The sequence below is a fragment of the Equus przewalskii genome, chromosome 15, assembly GCF_037783145.1.
Source record: "Equus przewalskii isolate Varuska chromosome 15, EquPr2, whole genome shotgun sequence".
NCBI classification, from domain to species: domain Eukaryota; kingdom Metazoa; phylum Chordata; class Mammalia; order Perissodactyla; family Equidae; genus Equus; species Equus przewalskii.
The window spans coordinates 6,926,021-6,940,170 of NC_091845.1; the positions used below are offsets into that span (position 1 = coordinate 6,926,021).

General features: G+C 43.3%; 1 protein-coding gene across 7 annotated transcripts in view; it reads left to right on the forward strand.

The window, feature by feature from the left end:
- The window catches only part of VGLL4 (vestigial like family member 4), a 141,540-nt gene that overhangs the window by 91,376 nt on the left and 36,014 nt on the right, over positions 1-14,150 (forward strand). For all 7 annotated transcript variants that reach the window (XM_070574760.1, XM_070574757.1, XM_070574762.1 and 4 more), the window contains one exon: positions 10,288-10,477. In XM_070574760.1, the coding sequence (XP_070430861.1) occupies positions 10,288-10,477 (190 nt within the window). The remainder of the gene's footprint in view (positions 1-10,287; positions 10,478-14,150) is intronic.

The window sequence follows — 14,150 nt, forward strand, 5'->3', positions numbered from 1 at the left end:
AAATCGAGCCCCTAGCAAAGTGCCTGATTCCAGTACCGTCTGCAAACACTTTGCTTCCAGAATTCGCCTCCTTCCCATGAACGGTAACATGTTGCAAAATTAGATTTGCAAGTAAATATAATGACGAATTTCTGCCGGCCTCAGAGTCTTTTTCCATTAAGGAGGGTGCTGGGTGCTTGGCAGCAAAGGTTCTTGAACTGCTGTTATCTCCTTGGGGTTCTGGGGTTGTGTTTCAGTGCTGGGGCCTCAGACAGGGACGTGTGAGGGCATGTGATGTGTTGTCCCGATGTGCTAACATCCAGGTGACACAGTGCTTCCACCTGCACGAGTGCACGAAGAGCAGAGCTTGAACTCTAGTGAGACCAGCTGCCTGATTTACTCCGAGCCCTCTGCAGCCCCGTCAGGGCCACAGGCCAGCGTTGAAGGAACAAGGGTAGAGGTCGGTGTGGCTGTTAGGTCTGGTTCAGAAAACCAAGCATACAGACAGGTGTTTCATCTTTTTAAAATTCCAGTATGATTTATGAAGCCAAAACCCAACCTAACACCGAGATCTGCCGATCTTCGGCCTAGTTATGTGCCTGTTGGGTACTTCAACTTTTCTTTAAGCTGAGATGCTATGTATAGTAAGACATTAATTTGAGCCCTCTTACTTTGTGATAATTTCTCGCAGCTTACAATATTACATAATCTATAAAGATACAGTTCAGTTATAAAGTGAATTCAGTAGGGTAAATGAGATATCAGGAACTTTTTTTTAACTCTGAACACAACAAAACTATTTTAAGTGGTGTAGAACTTGCTAATTAAATGAATAGCAATCAATGGATGTGAATATAACAATTTTTAACTTACTTTAAAATATTTTTAGTTAGGCTTTTTGATATTCAGATTAACCTTTCTAGTCAATGTATTAAGAACATTTTAGTGTCTATTCAGAATGGGTATTGAGAATTATAGACGTCTTATCATTTCTTTGAGATTATTTTTCACCTTTTCTCCTCTAGCCCCCATAGAATTGGAGATATTTAAAATCATTGGGGGCTGTAGACATTGTTTAGCCCTCGTGCACCAGCAGCGTCAGCACTGCCTGGGAACAGGCGCCACCCGGACCTGCTGAGTCCCAATATGGCTGGTCCGGGGGCCCTCCCCTTCACCTGTGAGTCACAGAAAGTGCCCCGATCTCTTCCTGTGTGCTCGTTTGTGTTGAGGCGCAGCACGAGACTCTATACTTTTCCTGGTACCGAGCCACAAAGTCCCCTCTCTTTCAGTGCCAACCCATTGGTCTCCTCTCCTTAGCGGGTTCTAATCTGCGCATTAGATTGCTTCCATCCCGACCAGTCTCACCATGTTAGGTTAGTGGATAGATCAGCCAGTGGAGCTGCTTCCAAAGTAAAGAGCTGTATCCTTTGAGTCAGACCTAGGTTTCAGTTCTCTCCTTGCCTCCCCCCTCCCCTCCCTTCGGCTTCCCTCCTTACATTAGTCTACTCACACTGCCATTACGAAGGACCACAGATGGGCAGCTTAAACGACAGGCATTTATTCTCTCGCAGTTCTGGAGGCTGGAAGTCCTCGATCAAGGTGTGGGCAGGGTTGGTTTCTTCCGAGGCCTCTCTCCTTAGCTTGCAGACGGCTGTTTTCTTCTTCACCTGGCCTTCCCTCTGTGCATGTCTGTGTCCTAATCTCCTCTTCTTATAAGAACATTAGTTTGCTGGACTACAGCCCACTCATATGACCTCATTTTATCTTTATTACCTCTTTAGAGAGCTTATCTCCAATACATTCATATTCTGAGATACTGGGGTTAGGACTTCAACATAGGAATTTTGGAGGATGCAGTTCGGCCTATAACACTCCCCTTCCTGTCCTTCCTGCTCTTCCCTTCTACTCTCTCCTTTGTCCCTTCACCTTCCGTCTTCCACTGCCCCCTCTCTCCCCGTCTTCATTCCCATCCTCCTCTCCTCTTGCCTCCCCCTCAGCTGTCTTCCTCCCACTTCTTCTCCTTAACCTGTGAAGCATCTTGCACAGCTAGAAAAAATCTGAAAACTGGGGAATCTAAATGCCAGCTCTTCTATTAATCAGCTTTGTGACCTTGAGCAATTCACTAATTCTTGAAACATGAGTTTCCTTAGTTGCCATATGGGAATTACTCTTTCCCTCTTCCCTTACAGGACTACGTCAGGAAAAAACCAGAATAATAGCTCGTAGTTTTACATACTTTTACAATGAAATATATTAATATAAGAGACAGGAAAGCGCTGACATAGTGTAGTGTTTATGGATTATTTGGATTACTTGAAATTCTAATTAAAATGGCGGATGTTTCAACTTCACGAGTTTCACTGTGGTGGTGTTCTCCTTAATTCTATCATTAGCAGTCAGCAATATAGGTCGCAGGGTTTTTTTTTTCCTCTCAAAGATCTCATTGTTGCCTTAAAGAAAAGACTAAAGCTGCTCAAACCAAGCTCAGTCAGGGGTCTGTACTCAGCATGGCCTCCCCCGCCTGGCTGGCTGGACAAGAGTGACCTTTCGCCGAGGATTGGGCTCCAGATGTAAGATCAGGCTCTGCAAGTTTGGAGCCGTGAGGCTGGCGCTGCCTGAGAGAGACAGTGGGAGAGGCACTTGTGTTGTACCCGGAGGGGTGATGCGAAAGGGGGCTCGTCACTGGGTTGTTGAATCTCATGCAGTCCTTGTACCGCCTGCAGACACCTCGTCACACCTTTTCTCTCTGCTGGCTCGCCCGGGTTTCATGTGTTGCCTAACAGCCCTCCTTTAAAAACAAGGGAAAAGTTAAGCAGAATGGGGATGGCCACAAGTTGAACTATTTGAAAGAGGTTGATTTCACTGTCTTCGCCCCAGCTGCTAGTCTGTGAGACAAAGAAGTGTTATTTGAAAGAAAATGAATATGCTCTGGCTGCTGGAGCTTCTGCCCTGCACGGTCATGAGTTTGTAAGATGCAAAATGGGGTGGGAAATGTTAGCATGCAGTCATTTATCAGGTGCTCTCTTGACGGTAGGGTGAGGTCAGTCTGGTCACCGTGGGCTGTGGTCAGACGGGAGACGGGAGACGTATCCACGTAGCTGAGCAGCTGGCGTGGGGGCCAAGCGGTGGTTTTGCTTCTTTGATTCCGTAGGTTCAGACACAATGAAAGGGGCGGGGAGGGGAGTAGACCGTAAAGTCTTGGACACAGCAAAGGTTTAAATTATGGCAGAAAACTCTCTGTTGGGTGAGGCACAGAGATTTTTCTAAAAATCTATCCTTAAAAGTTATAGTGAGATGCTTTTTAGTCTCTTCCTACCTTCCTCTTCTCCATTAACATGAAGACACTGTCATTTCAGCCTTGTGCTGTTTGACTAATCTCTGTAAAATGACAATAAGTGCCATTATTTTGATTAATTACTCTTGAGTCATGACACTGTCTTGAATGCGGTCACAAATCCCTGTCTGGCGGTCAGCCCCCGGGGTTGGTGGGAGGCGCTGTGATGGGGAGCGAGGGACCCATGTTCCAGCCCTGCCTCTGCTTTAACCTTGAATCGCTCATCTCTCTGAAACTGAATCACTTGCCTCAGCTCCATGCTGAAGGTCTGGGCCTGGATCATTCAGTTCTAAAAAGTCGAATATGTATTTTGTGGACAAGATTGCATTGATCTCAGGTTTCAGTTGACTACTTATAACTTTCTTGTAGTAATTGAATAAATGAATGAAGCTAGAACACTGAGGATGAGAAGTGTGCTTGAGTTTTAACTAAATCTGCTTCCATTATAAGGTAAATTATTAGTTAAGAGTACTTAGTTGAATCAGTTTTTTCTCCTACTATGTGAAGTGCGTCTTGGAAAAGTTTGGTCTTTCTCAATCGGCAATTAAAATAAGACTCAGCTTTGGAAGATACACGTTACATAGGATGTAGACTTTGAAGCCAAAGTTACGCCGTCAAGGTGATCTAATTGAACCATTTAGTTTTACAAATGAAGAAACTGACGCTGGAAAGGCGAGTGCTGTCTTGGAGTCTCTCCAGTTAGGCTCCATCCTGCATCCAGTCTGAGATGGTGAGAAGGAAACAATCCTGCCTCTGAAACTATGCCGACTGATTATAAGACAAACTTCAATCTCAGCTCTATTAAAATGTAGGCAATAAGGAGTCATACTCCTTGAAACGAGCTAAGAATGGGATTCCGAAATTAGGCCGCGTATTCCTGGGTCTCTCCCTGTGCCCTGCTCATGCCCTCTCCGTTTCGACTTTGAAAGCAAGATTTCCTTCCAGTATTTTTCACAGGAATCATATAGCACATTATGAAACTAAGTGGTTTTCTTTTTTCCTTTCTCTCTGTTAAACGTTTTTCAGTGAAATTAATATATGCTGATTCTTCCGAAGTCCTGGGCCAAAATCTTTGCTCATCTTTGATTGGGAGAAATATTTAAGGAATATTTTTGATCCATATATTAGAACTGCCACCATGACTGAAAATAGCTGTTAAGTAATTTTTGTATCTCTTAGGCATTTTTCTTCAGTAACACATACCTAGATAAAATTATCTTCATTGAAAAGGCCAAATACATTTTCAAAATAGGGCTTCTTTAGTTATAAATTTAAAAGAAAGTTAGATTGACAATCGTACCTAAAGCAATTTAAGAGACTTAAAATCCTGGGTTACTCAGACACCTCAAATCTCCCTTCTCCTGTTTATTTTTGACAAAGAAAGATAAAATGTTTCCTCCTTTTCCAATTACCAAACATTGTGAAATTTAGAATACACATTAGTACAAAAGAAAAAAGTTTTTTACAACCCCAGGATACGTTCCTTTTGGTGTCTATTTTTTCCTCCCCTCGATGGTCAGGGTCTGTATAAATTTCATTATTTGTTTTCCTGGCAGTATCTTTGCAGAGCCTTCAGGGTATAATGGGCACTCAAACACACACTCTGATTAAAAGCTGAGCTGGGGACTGGCCTGGTGGTGTAGTGGTTAAGTTCACACACTCTGCTTTGGTGGCCTGGGGTTCGTGGGTTCAGATCCCAGGTGCGGACCTATGCACTGCTCATCAAGCCTTGCTGTGGCAGTGTCCCACATGCAAAATAGAGGAAGACTGGCACAGATATTAGCTCAGGGACAATCTTCTTCAAACAAAAACAGGAAGATTGGCAATAGATGTTAGCTCAGAGCCAATCTTCCTCACAAAAAAAGAAGAAAGAAAAAAGAAAAAGCTGAGCTGGAGCTTCATAGAACTCTGATGAACCAAGTGCATACATAACCTCAAGTGGTTCTCTGCTTTGATTATTTTGTGTGTGTGTGTGAGAAAGATTGGATCCGGACCTGCGAACCCCGGGCCACTGAAGTGCAGCACGTGAAGTTAACCACTATGCCACTGGCCTGCTTTGATTTTTTTTAACTTAATAAGTATTCTTATAATTATCTGACTGTAACATAGTAGAGAGACATAGCTATAATAATGAAAGGTTTATTTTTATTTCAGGGAAAATTAATGAGTAGCTTGTTCTTATTTAAGAGTTGTGTGTGAAAAATCTGGGAGAGAAAAAAAGATCTAATGATACTGGGGTCTTCTGTCATCTTCTTATAAATACATTCTTACTGTGGAGGAGGAGGGTAACAGCTTTATTGAGAGATAATTCACATACCATACAATTCACCCATTTTAAAGCATACAATTCAGTGGATTTTAGTGTATTCGCAGAGTTGTGCAACCTTCCCACAATAAATTTTGGAACATTTTCATCATCCCCAAAAGAAACCTTGTAGTCATTAGCAGTCACTTCCTATTCCCCCTCTCCCAGCCCCCAGCCATCACTAATTCTACTTCCTGTCTCTATGGATTTGCCTGTTCCAGACATTTCGTAGAAATGGAATCAGACAATATGTGGCCTTTTGTGTCTGGCTTCTTTCACTTAGCATATTGTTTTCTGGACTCATCCATCTTGTAGCATGAATCAGTACTTCATTCCTCTTTGGCTGAATAATACTCCATCGTGTGGATAATACCACATTCTTTTGTATCTGTTCATCAGTTGTTGGATGTTTGAGTCTTGTCTATTATGAATAATGCTGCTGTGAACATTCATGTAGAAGTTTTTGTGTGAGTATATGTTTTCTTTTCTCTTGGATGTATACCTAGGAGTGTAATTCCTGGGTCATATGGTAACTCTGTATTTAACCATTTGAGGAATTGCCCAAATTGTTTTCTACAGCAGCTGCACCATTTTATATTTGCACCAGCACGATGGTTCCAACTTCACATCCTTGTCAACACTTGTTACTATCTATCTTTTGATTATAGCCTTCCTAGTGGCTGTGAAGTGGGAGCTCATTGTTTTGATTTGCGTTTCCCTGGTGGCTAGTGATGTTGGACATCTCTCCATGTGCTCATTGGCCATTTTGTGTATCTTCTTTGGAAGAATGTCTATTCAGATTCTTTCCTATTTTTAGATTAGGTTATCTTTTTATTGTTGAGTTGTAAGAGTTCTTTATATAAATATGTTCTTTAATAGATCTTTTAAAATTCCTTATTCTGTGTCATCTTTGATCTTTATTGTACCCTAAAATTCCATAACCTGGGCTCACCATTGCATTGCATCATTTATTCATTCAGTCAGTATTTACAGACCAACTACTGTGTGGGAGATACTGTGCTCTGTGCTCTCAAGTGTATAAAATAAATCAAATGTCCTTGCTTCAAAGAGTGCCAAACACAGTAGGAAGGGAACTGCCACGTTGATAATTTCTTTGGGTGTTCCCAAGAAGAGATGATTTTCAGGCATCAAGACAACCTGAGGAGGCGGCATTTTAAGTGGCCTTTGCAGGATGCGTAGGATTTAAATACAAGAAGATCCGGGGAAGAAGCCAAGTAGAAATGGATCTTCAGGGGAGACAGCGAGTTCTGTGGAATGGTAACTAATCTAGTTTAACTTTTAGAGCTGAAATTTTCAGAGCTTAAAAAGAGGAATATTAGAAACAAAGACCAGAAGGGTAGCTGGGACCAGATGTTGATTTTGAAGTTTGAAGCAGTCTGCATGTTTGGGGTTAGCATGGGTTGACCTGCTCAGAATGGGGCCTTGGAGGGCTACGTTCACAGAAATGTGTGGGGTGATCGGGGTGGGGGTGGCTGAAAGCACAGCTGTGTGTCAGTCTTGGAGACTGACGTGCATTAGAAGACGAGAAAGCCGGTAGTTAAGAAGCTCCTGTGAAAATTGTTTAATCTCATGGTTTCCAAATTTATTTCATCATGGATTCACCTCTTTTTGTAAACGTGTAACATCTGAGGTACATCCTTTGGGCTTTGCTGCCTTAGTTTGGTATTACAGACGTCGTAATTTCGTAGTAAATCTTGGTTGGTTGGTTACTTGATCTATTGCAGGATTGTGGATCATAGAATTGGATAACTGATTCTAAGGGCTGAAGGAAGGTTAGATATTGGCGAGTCCGTCCCCTCACTATATGGAGGCCTTAGAGGGGAAGTGCTTGCCCATATTCATCTAATCCTAAATAAAGGGAGTGTGTCCTCCAAGTGTCTTGACTCCCAGACCAAATGTTCGCCTCAGTTTTACTACAATAATTTTAATCTTCCTGTGCCATATGCACAATAATAACAACAAATCCTGCTCTACAATACAAGATGTTGTGCTGGGGGGTCCTTAGGGTGGAGGGCTAAGGATCAATGAAGGCACAGAACAGACCAGACCTGTTTCTACCCTTCTGACTGTGGGTTCTTTTCCTTCTGCCCCTAGTTCCTTGCTCTAAGCCCTCTGTGGAGCTTGCACAGGGTTTAGTGGGAGGTGTTTGTCTGGTAGGCAGAGGGCGTGGGTTCTTGCCCCAAGTTGCCCTGTTAACTGTGTGACGCTGAGTAGGTCACCCCAGTTTGAGGGCACAGTTTTCTCTTCTGTCCAGTGAGGGAATCTACGTGTACAAGGGCCCTTCCAGCACTAGCAACATGCATGTCCCCATCATCTCTAGGGGGTCTCACCTCTAGGGGGTCTCGTAGAGTTATATCGCAGCCCCTGGGGGAGAAGGACCACCTGTGGTTCCTCTGTGGGTCCTTTGCCCCCCCAGATGAGAGATCCTCGGTGTTCTCAAAGAATTCCTGTGGACTTTCTTCTTTCTCTGTTAGGCTTCAGCAATTCAGTCTTGAAGATAAGCGGTGCATCCATTTGATAAACTTAAAATGCAAACAAGTGCGAGAACTTGAACAAGGATGGAAATTGGGGGGTGGAGTGGGCGTGTTCTTTTCACCCCGGGAGTTTTGCTTTTTGTGTAACAGTGTCTGCTGCTGTGAGGAGTGACTCTTCTATTTTGGAGTGATTTGAATTTGTTGCTGTGGTGGTGGTGTTCCATGGCAACTGCGGTTGCCACACATCTGGCATCTGATGAAGTGGCTCCCAAAACCCAGGGGTCCACACAGAGCCCGAGCTCCCCTCATCCTGCTGTCCTGCCAAGGCTGTGGGGAGGCGCTGGGCGGAGGGCGCTGTGGCTCTGTGCCTTGTTGCTGAGGTTTGATTTGCAGTTGCTGAGTTCCTGGGGTATCATCAGAGTGCTCCAGCAGTCAGCTGGGCTCTTGATCTTTCCATTGGAAACCGCCTCTTCCCTCCGTGGGGGAGGAGAGTAGAAGGGAGGATCATATTTGCAAAGAGTATTTTCTAATTTATCGAGGTATAAATCTTAGCACTGCTTTTGTTTGTTTGTTTTTTTAAACCAAAAATCACTAAGCAGGAAGTAGAGGTCAACCAGAATCCTTCTGAATTTCTGAGTGTAGCAGGCCAGCATAGGGTCTGTTTTTTAGGTATTTCATTTAGAATGGAAAGTTCCAGTTTGCTTTGGGGCCAAAATCCCTAAAAGAAATCCTGCCTGGAGGTGTATTATGGGTCACTGTATATTTGCTAGTTTATATCTTGGTGACTAAACTGGCAAATTTTTTATTTTTTCCTGGTAAACATTCAAGAAGGTTTTTTCCCTCCCTCCTTTCCCTAACAAAACCGTATTTGTCATATGCGTAAGAAGCAGACGACTGTTAACACTGTCCACACATCTGTGATGATAGGAAAATGAGTGGTGGCAGACAAAGATTTCCTTTCTTAGGTACCACAAGGCCTCAGATGAAGTTGACTTTATCCTAATATTACTCTCAAATTGTGACCACGTGGAAACAAAATTGGTCAGGCCTTGGAGACCAATATGAGCAGCACAACAAAAGGGTTATTATTTGCGAAAAATTTAGGTTTCCCCCCATATGACTTAGAAGGTTTGAGGTTTTCTCTTAAAGTAATTATTACCTTTGTTTATAAATTTCAGAAGGTGTACAATGTTTATTATAATAAAGGATCATGCTTATTTTAACTCATAATGAGGCACAAAGTTATCGCCTGGCACAAAACCTTTTTAAAACAGGAATGAAAAATACCAAGATGTCGAATCAGATGAAAATGTGAACTCTAATTTGAAAAATGTTTTGAACTGCTCCTGTGTGTTAAGCTCGCGACAAGTTATATGCAGAAACTTTGTGCTGGTCACAATCATAATATTTTTAGTGTGCCATTTTTAGTGGACTGTAAGAATAACATGTTTATTTCCCATTAAACAAATGTATTTTTATTTCTTTTAACTTTGTGGGCAAATATGTGAATTATTAACCCATAAATTTTCCTCATTCTTTAAAAAAAATAACATACCAAACATGTAATAAAAATGTAACAAGCAAGAAAAGTGAGTTTGGCGTCGCGTTCTAATGAACCCTGGGTTAGGTCATTCTCTTACAGGTATGGGGTTGAATACCCATAAATCTAAAGACCTTTAAGGTTTTAAATTAACTTTTGAGATGGTTTATGGTCAATGCTTTTTCCCCTCTGTTACTTTATTGCAACTTTTAATTTTAAACGCTACCCTAAAGAGTTATTGAAGAAATGGTGATTATGTGACGTGATGGAGGTGTTAGCTGACGCTATGGGGGGGCAATCATTTTGCAGTGTCTAAATGCAGTAAATCAATATGTTGTACACCTTAAACTGACACAATGTTCTATGTCAGTTATATCTCCATAAAGCTGGGGGGAGAAAAAGAGTTATTGTGCTAGAAAAGCACGTTCATGTAAAATGTCTCATGCTTGGCAGCTAAGCTTGTGCTCGGACCGTGTGCTGAGAATGGCAGGCAGCCCGTCATGCTGCCAGAAACTTTCCACTGGGAGTAGTTTTGCAAGGGGTCAGGCAGGCGGGGGGAGCCGGGGCGGGGGGGCGGGGGCTGAGGTGGCGGCGTTTCTCCTGCTTGGTGACTGCATCATCTCTCTTTGCGTAGGTGAAGCTGCTCTCAGGGGCGAGCCCAGGATGCACACCCTCCCTGTGGCGTCTGCCCTCACCAGTCACCGCACAGGCCCCCCGCCCATCAGTCCCAGCAAGAGGAAGTTCAGCGTGGAGCAAGGGGACGATGACCTGGACTGTGAAAACGACCATGCTTCCAAGATGAGTCGCATCTTCAACCCTCATCTGTAAGTTCCCTCTTTCTGAAGTGTGGGCGCTCTGATTCTGACTTTCACGTACTCAATGCCGGGGCCGTATTTCTCTTGCAACTTTGTGCCGCCCATGAAGTGAAAGGAGGATTAGTGCTCATCTGCCAGGAGGGGGCATTGAGCTGATTGTAATAACTCGTGGAGAGATGACATCTTCCTTCTTTCCAGCTTCCTTGTGTGGCCATTCGCGTGTTTTCCCCACGGGCATTGACTTTCCCTTAGAGCTTCTTGGGTGGTTGTCTGAAAACTTTGCCTTTTCTTGCCTGTACCCCACTGACTGTTGTTAGGAGAATCAATCCTTGGTGAATGTCTTTACGTGCCTGGGAGATGGAAGGAAAGGTTAGCACCTAAGCTGACTTCTGCAAAATGTTTTACTTAGGAGTCCAGAATTGTAGTATTAATTCCCAACTTGCGTGTTCACAGTGTAACATGAGACCCTCCCAAAGCAGGAAAGATGGCCTTTTGTGTTTATGATAAGGTGCTGCTCGTCACATCTGATCTGGGAGCCTGTTCCCGCCATTGCAGAACCAGTCTTGGGGCCAGGGGACCTGGGTGCTGGTTCTCAATCTGCCACCAACACTCTACAATCATTACTTGAGTTGCTATAACTTTCTGGGTCTCAGTTTCCTTATTTGTGAAATGAAGGGGTTGAAATGAAAGTTCTCTTAATCTGTGCACCATTACTGTGTTTATATTTGGGAAACAGCTTGCTTCTGTGCACTATATTCTGGCTTCCCCTGTGCACTCTTCCAACACATGCATGCCTTGCGAAGGGAGTGGAATGCTTTTTCACATGTTTTCAGGACTTGGAGACAGCCAGCCAGCTGTCTGGAGAGTCTGCTCTGGCAATTGTGTCGCCAGTTGGTATTATCAGAGTCTGGGGTCTTGTCAGCAGGGGTGAGGGAGCCCTGATTATTGGAAGGAGTAGTTTTGCATGTCCAGGTAAAAAAGTCCCGCTCCTTTTCTCCTTATCTTTCCCAAGCCTGTTCCCCAACTGTGAATTAATGTTTTGTAAGTATTCACAATGCTCAGCTTCCCCAGTTCTGGTTCTGAGGATGCTGCTCTCTCCGGCAGGAACGGGAAGCTCAGAGAGTTCCTGTTTCCTCATTGGAGGAGAGACCTTGTGCAGCTCGAGGTAGCCCTTTGCTGCCTCAGCGCCGGCAGTCCTCGGCATTCCACGCATTCCAGCCTGCTTGGACTGTTGTGTTCAGTCATAAGACACACTGACAGAGGTATTTATCCTCAAATAAATCGCTGTAGTGTTAGTCAGAGGCTGAGCCCGCAGTCTCGAGCCCTGGAATTTGCTACAATCAGGAATCCAGCAACAAGGCCCTGCAAACAATGAGCCCTCGCAAATGGGAGAGGCTCAGGGAGAGGCTCATCGTTGAGATCCTGGGCGCTCAGCTGTTTGCAGTTCATTGTTTTCTTACTAGGAATTTCTTCTTCTCTCACATCGTCTCTTCCCCAAACCCAAATAAGAGACATTTGGTCTTTTTTTTTTTTTTTTGGAAGGAAGAGGGAGGCGGCCCTGAGACAGTATGTTTTGTCATCAAACATACCTTAGTTTAGATCCTAATTCTGCCACTCACCAGCTGTGGAACCTTGGACTCCCACTTAATTTATCTGGGCCCGATACCCTTATTTGTAAAATGGTAATGATAATGGTTCATGGATAGAACTGTTGTGAACATTTGAGTTGAAATACGTGAGGAGTTTGGCACAGTACAGTACTCAGCTGATGGCAGCTCTTACTTTTATTATTAGTAAGTCCATTATTCAGATATGGGTAACGATGATAGAGAACGAGAATACTGTTACGCTGAATTTAATGTGTGCGAGTGTGTGCACTTAGGCAGCATGTCTGGGCTCAGATCCCAGCGTCTTCATCTCTCTGGGAGTAACCATTGCTCCTTCCTCGTAGGATCACTGGAAGCCTTTAGTGCAGCATCTGGTAGATAGTAAGCACTCAGCTTCAGTCACTGGTATTATTAGAATGTTACAGCATTTAGAAAATGATTTTTAACTCCTTGGGTGTTTCCAGATATGACCTTGAAGTACAGGTCTGTGATGACACTATAAATAATTTAAAGTGTAAATAATAGAATTGCTAGATTTCACATGCAACTCGCAATTGACGTCATCCTGCAAACTTTGAGGAAAATAGAAACAGCAGCACCCCTCTGGGCCAGACTCCGTGGACTGAAGGAGGACACGTGGTCAGTTCCTTCTGGTGTCACTCGTTCACCAATTCATTTCAGTAACATTACCAGTGTTTCTATGGTGTTTTCTAAGGGCCAGATGACAGATTTCACATGCTGCATCTCTTACTTCTTTGTGTTGTAGGGTACTTAGTACGGTTGTTTGAGTTGATGAAATAAATGTTACCTGTTTGAGCAATAATGTGTTCCCTCCTTTGTATTTATATGTCTAAGACATTTTCTGTAACAAATTACAGATTCATAATTTTTAGGAAAAGAACGGTCTAGTATATTTGTCTCTTTAAGGAGATTACAAAATGGCTTTTGCTCCTTATCTTCTTAGAACATGTTAATGTTGTGTAATGAAAATGTGTTTTGCTTATTTTATCACTAAAGAAATCACAGTAATTCTGGGAGGAGGAGTGTTACTGAAAAACAGTTTTGATGGCTAGCTAAGAGGGTCTCAAAGATGCATGCTCTGGCTGCATTTCATTACAGCTATCACATGGAGATATTTTCCGCTGGAGAGATGGTGAGATTGAGTGGCTCTGAGCCAGAGCAGGAAGCTACAGAGTGTGACTAAATTTTATCTGATTTGATTTGGGAAGGAGGAGGAGGAAGAAGAGAGGTTTCCTTAGTGATTTCTCCACAACTTAGAAATTGAGAATTCCTGGGCTCTTAGTCCAGCCTCTTCTAGCCTGGGTCATTTGAACTCTTTATTCACTTTCTTGTTGAAATGGTGACCCCGAGAAATAAATTTGTTGTTCTTCTTGTTCCCTAAGAAAAGTGATAGGGACATGAATGTCTTCTTTGGAAGCTGAAAAGTACTCTATCTGCCACTTAGAGAGTGGATTAAGATATGAGGCGGAGAGTGGGGCGAGGGTGGGATTCATCTCGAGGAAATGTCAATGAGTAATTGTTTCTGTGTCCCTGTGTGTTCACGTGTGCTGTGGTCAGGAAGAGCTCTCCCTTTCCCCTGTCTGTCTATCTGTCATCCATATGGACTCATGGATTCCTATTTTATTCAGTGAGTTGTAGCTGTCCCTGATTTGGCAGATAGCCGCTTCAACTGGCTCCTGGGTCCTTGTTACACGCTTCTTTTTTTTTCCCCCAGCACCTTCTTCTTTTCCTGCAAACAAGATACTCATCTTATAATCTACCTGCCCCAGTCGTGGAATCAGCCATTTCTCAAGGGGACCCTGGTTCCTTTTCTTGGGGAATATTACGTAGAAGCCAAGATCTGGGTGCTAGGTATTACTGTGGTGTCATTGACTTTACACTAGAATTGTCTAATATGGTAGACACCAGCTGCGTGTGGCAATTCACATGTAAAAATAAAATTAAAAATTCAGCTCCTCAGTTGCACTAGCCACATTTTAAGCTCAGTAGCCACATGTAACTAGTGGCTACTGCAGTGGGTAGCACAGATACAGAACATTTCTGCCATCACAGAA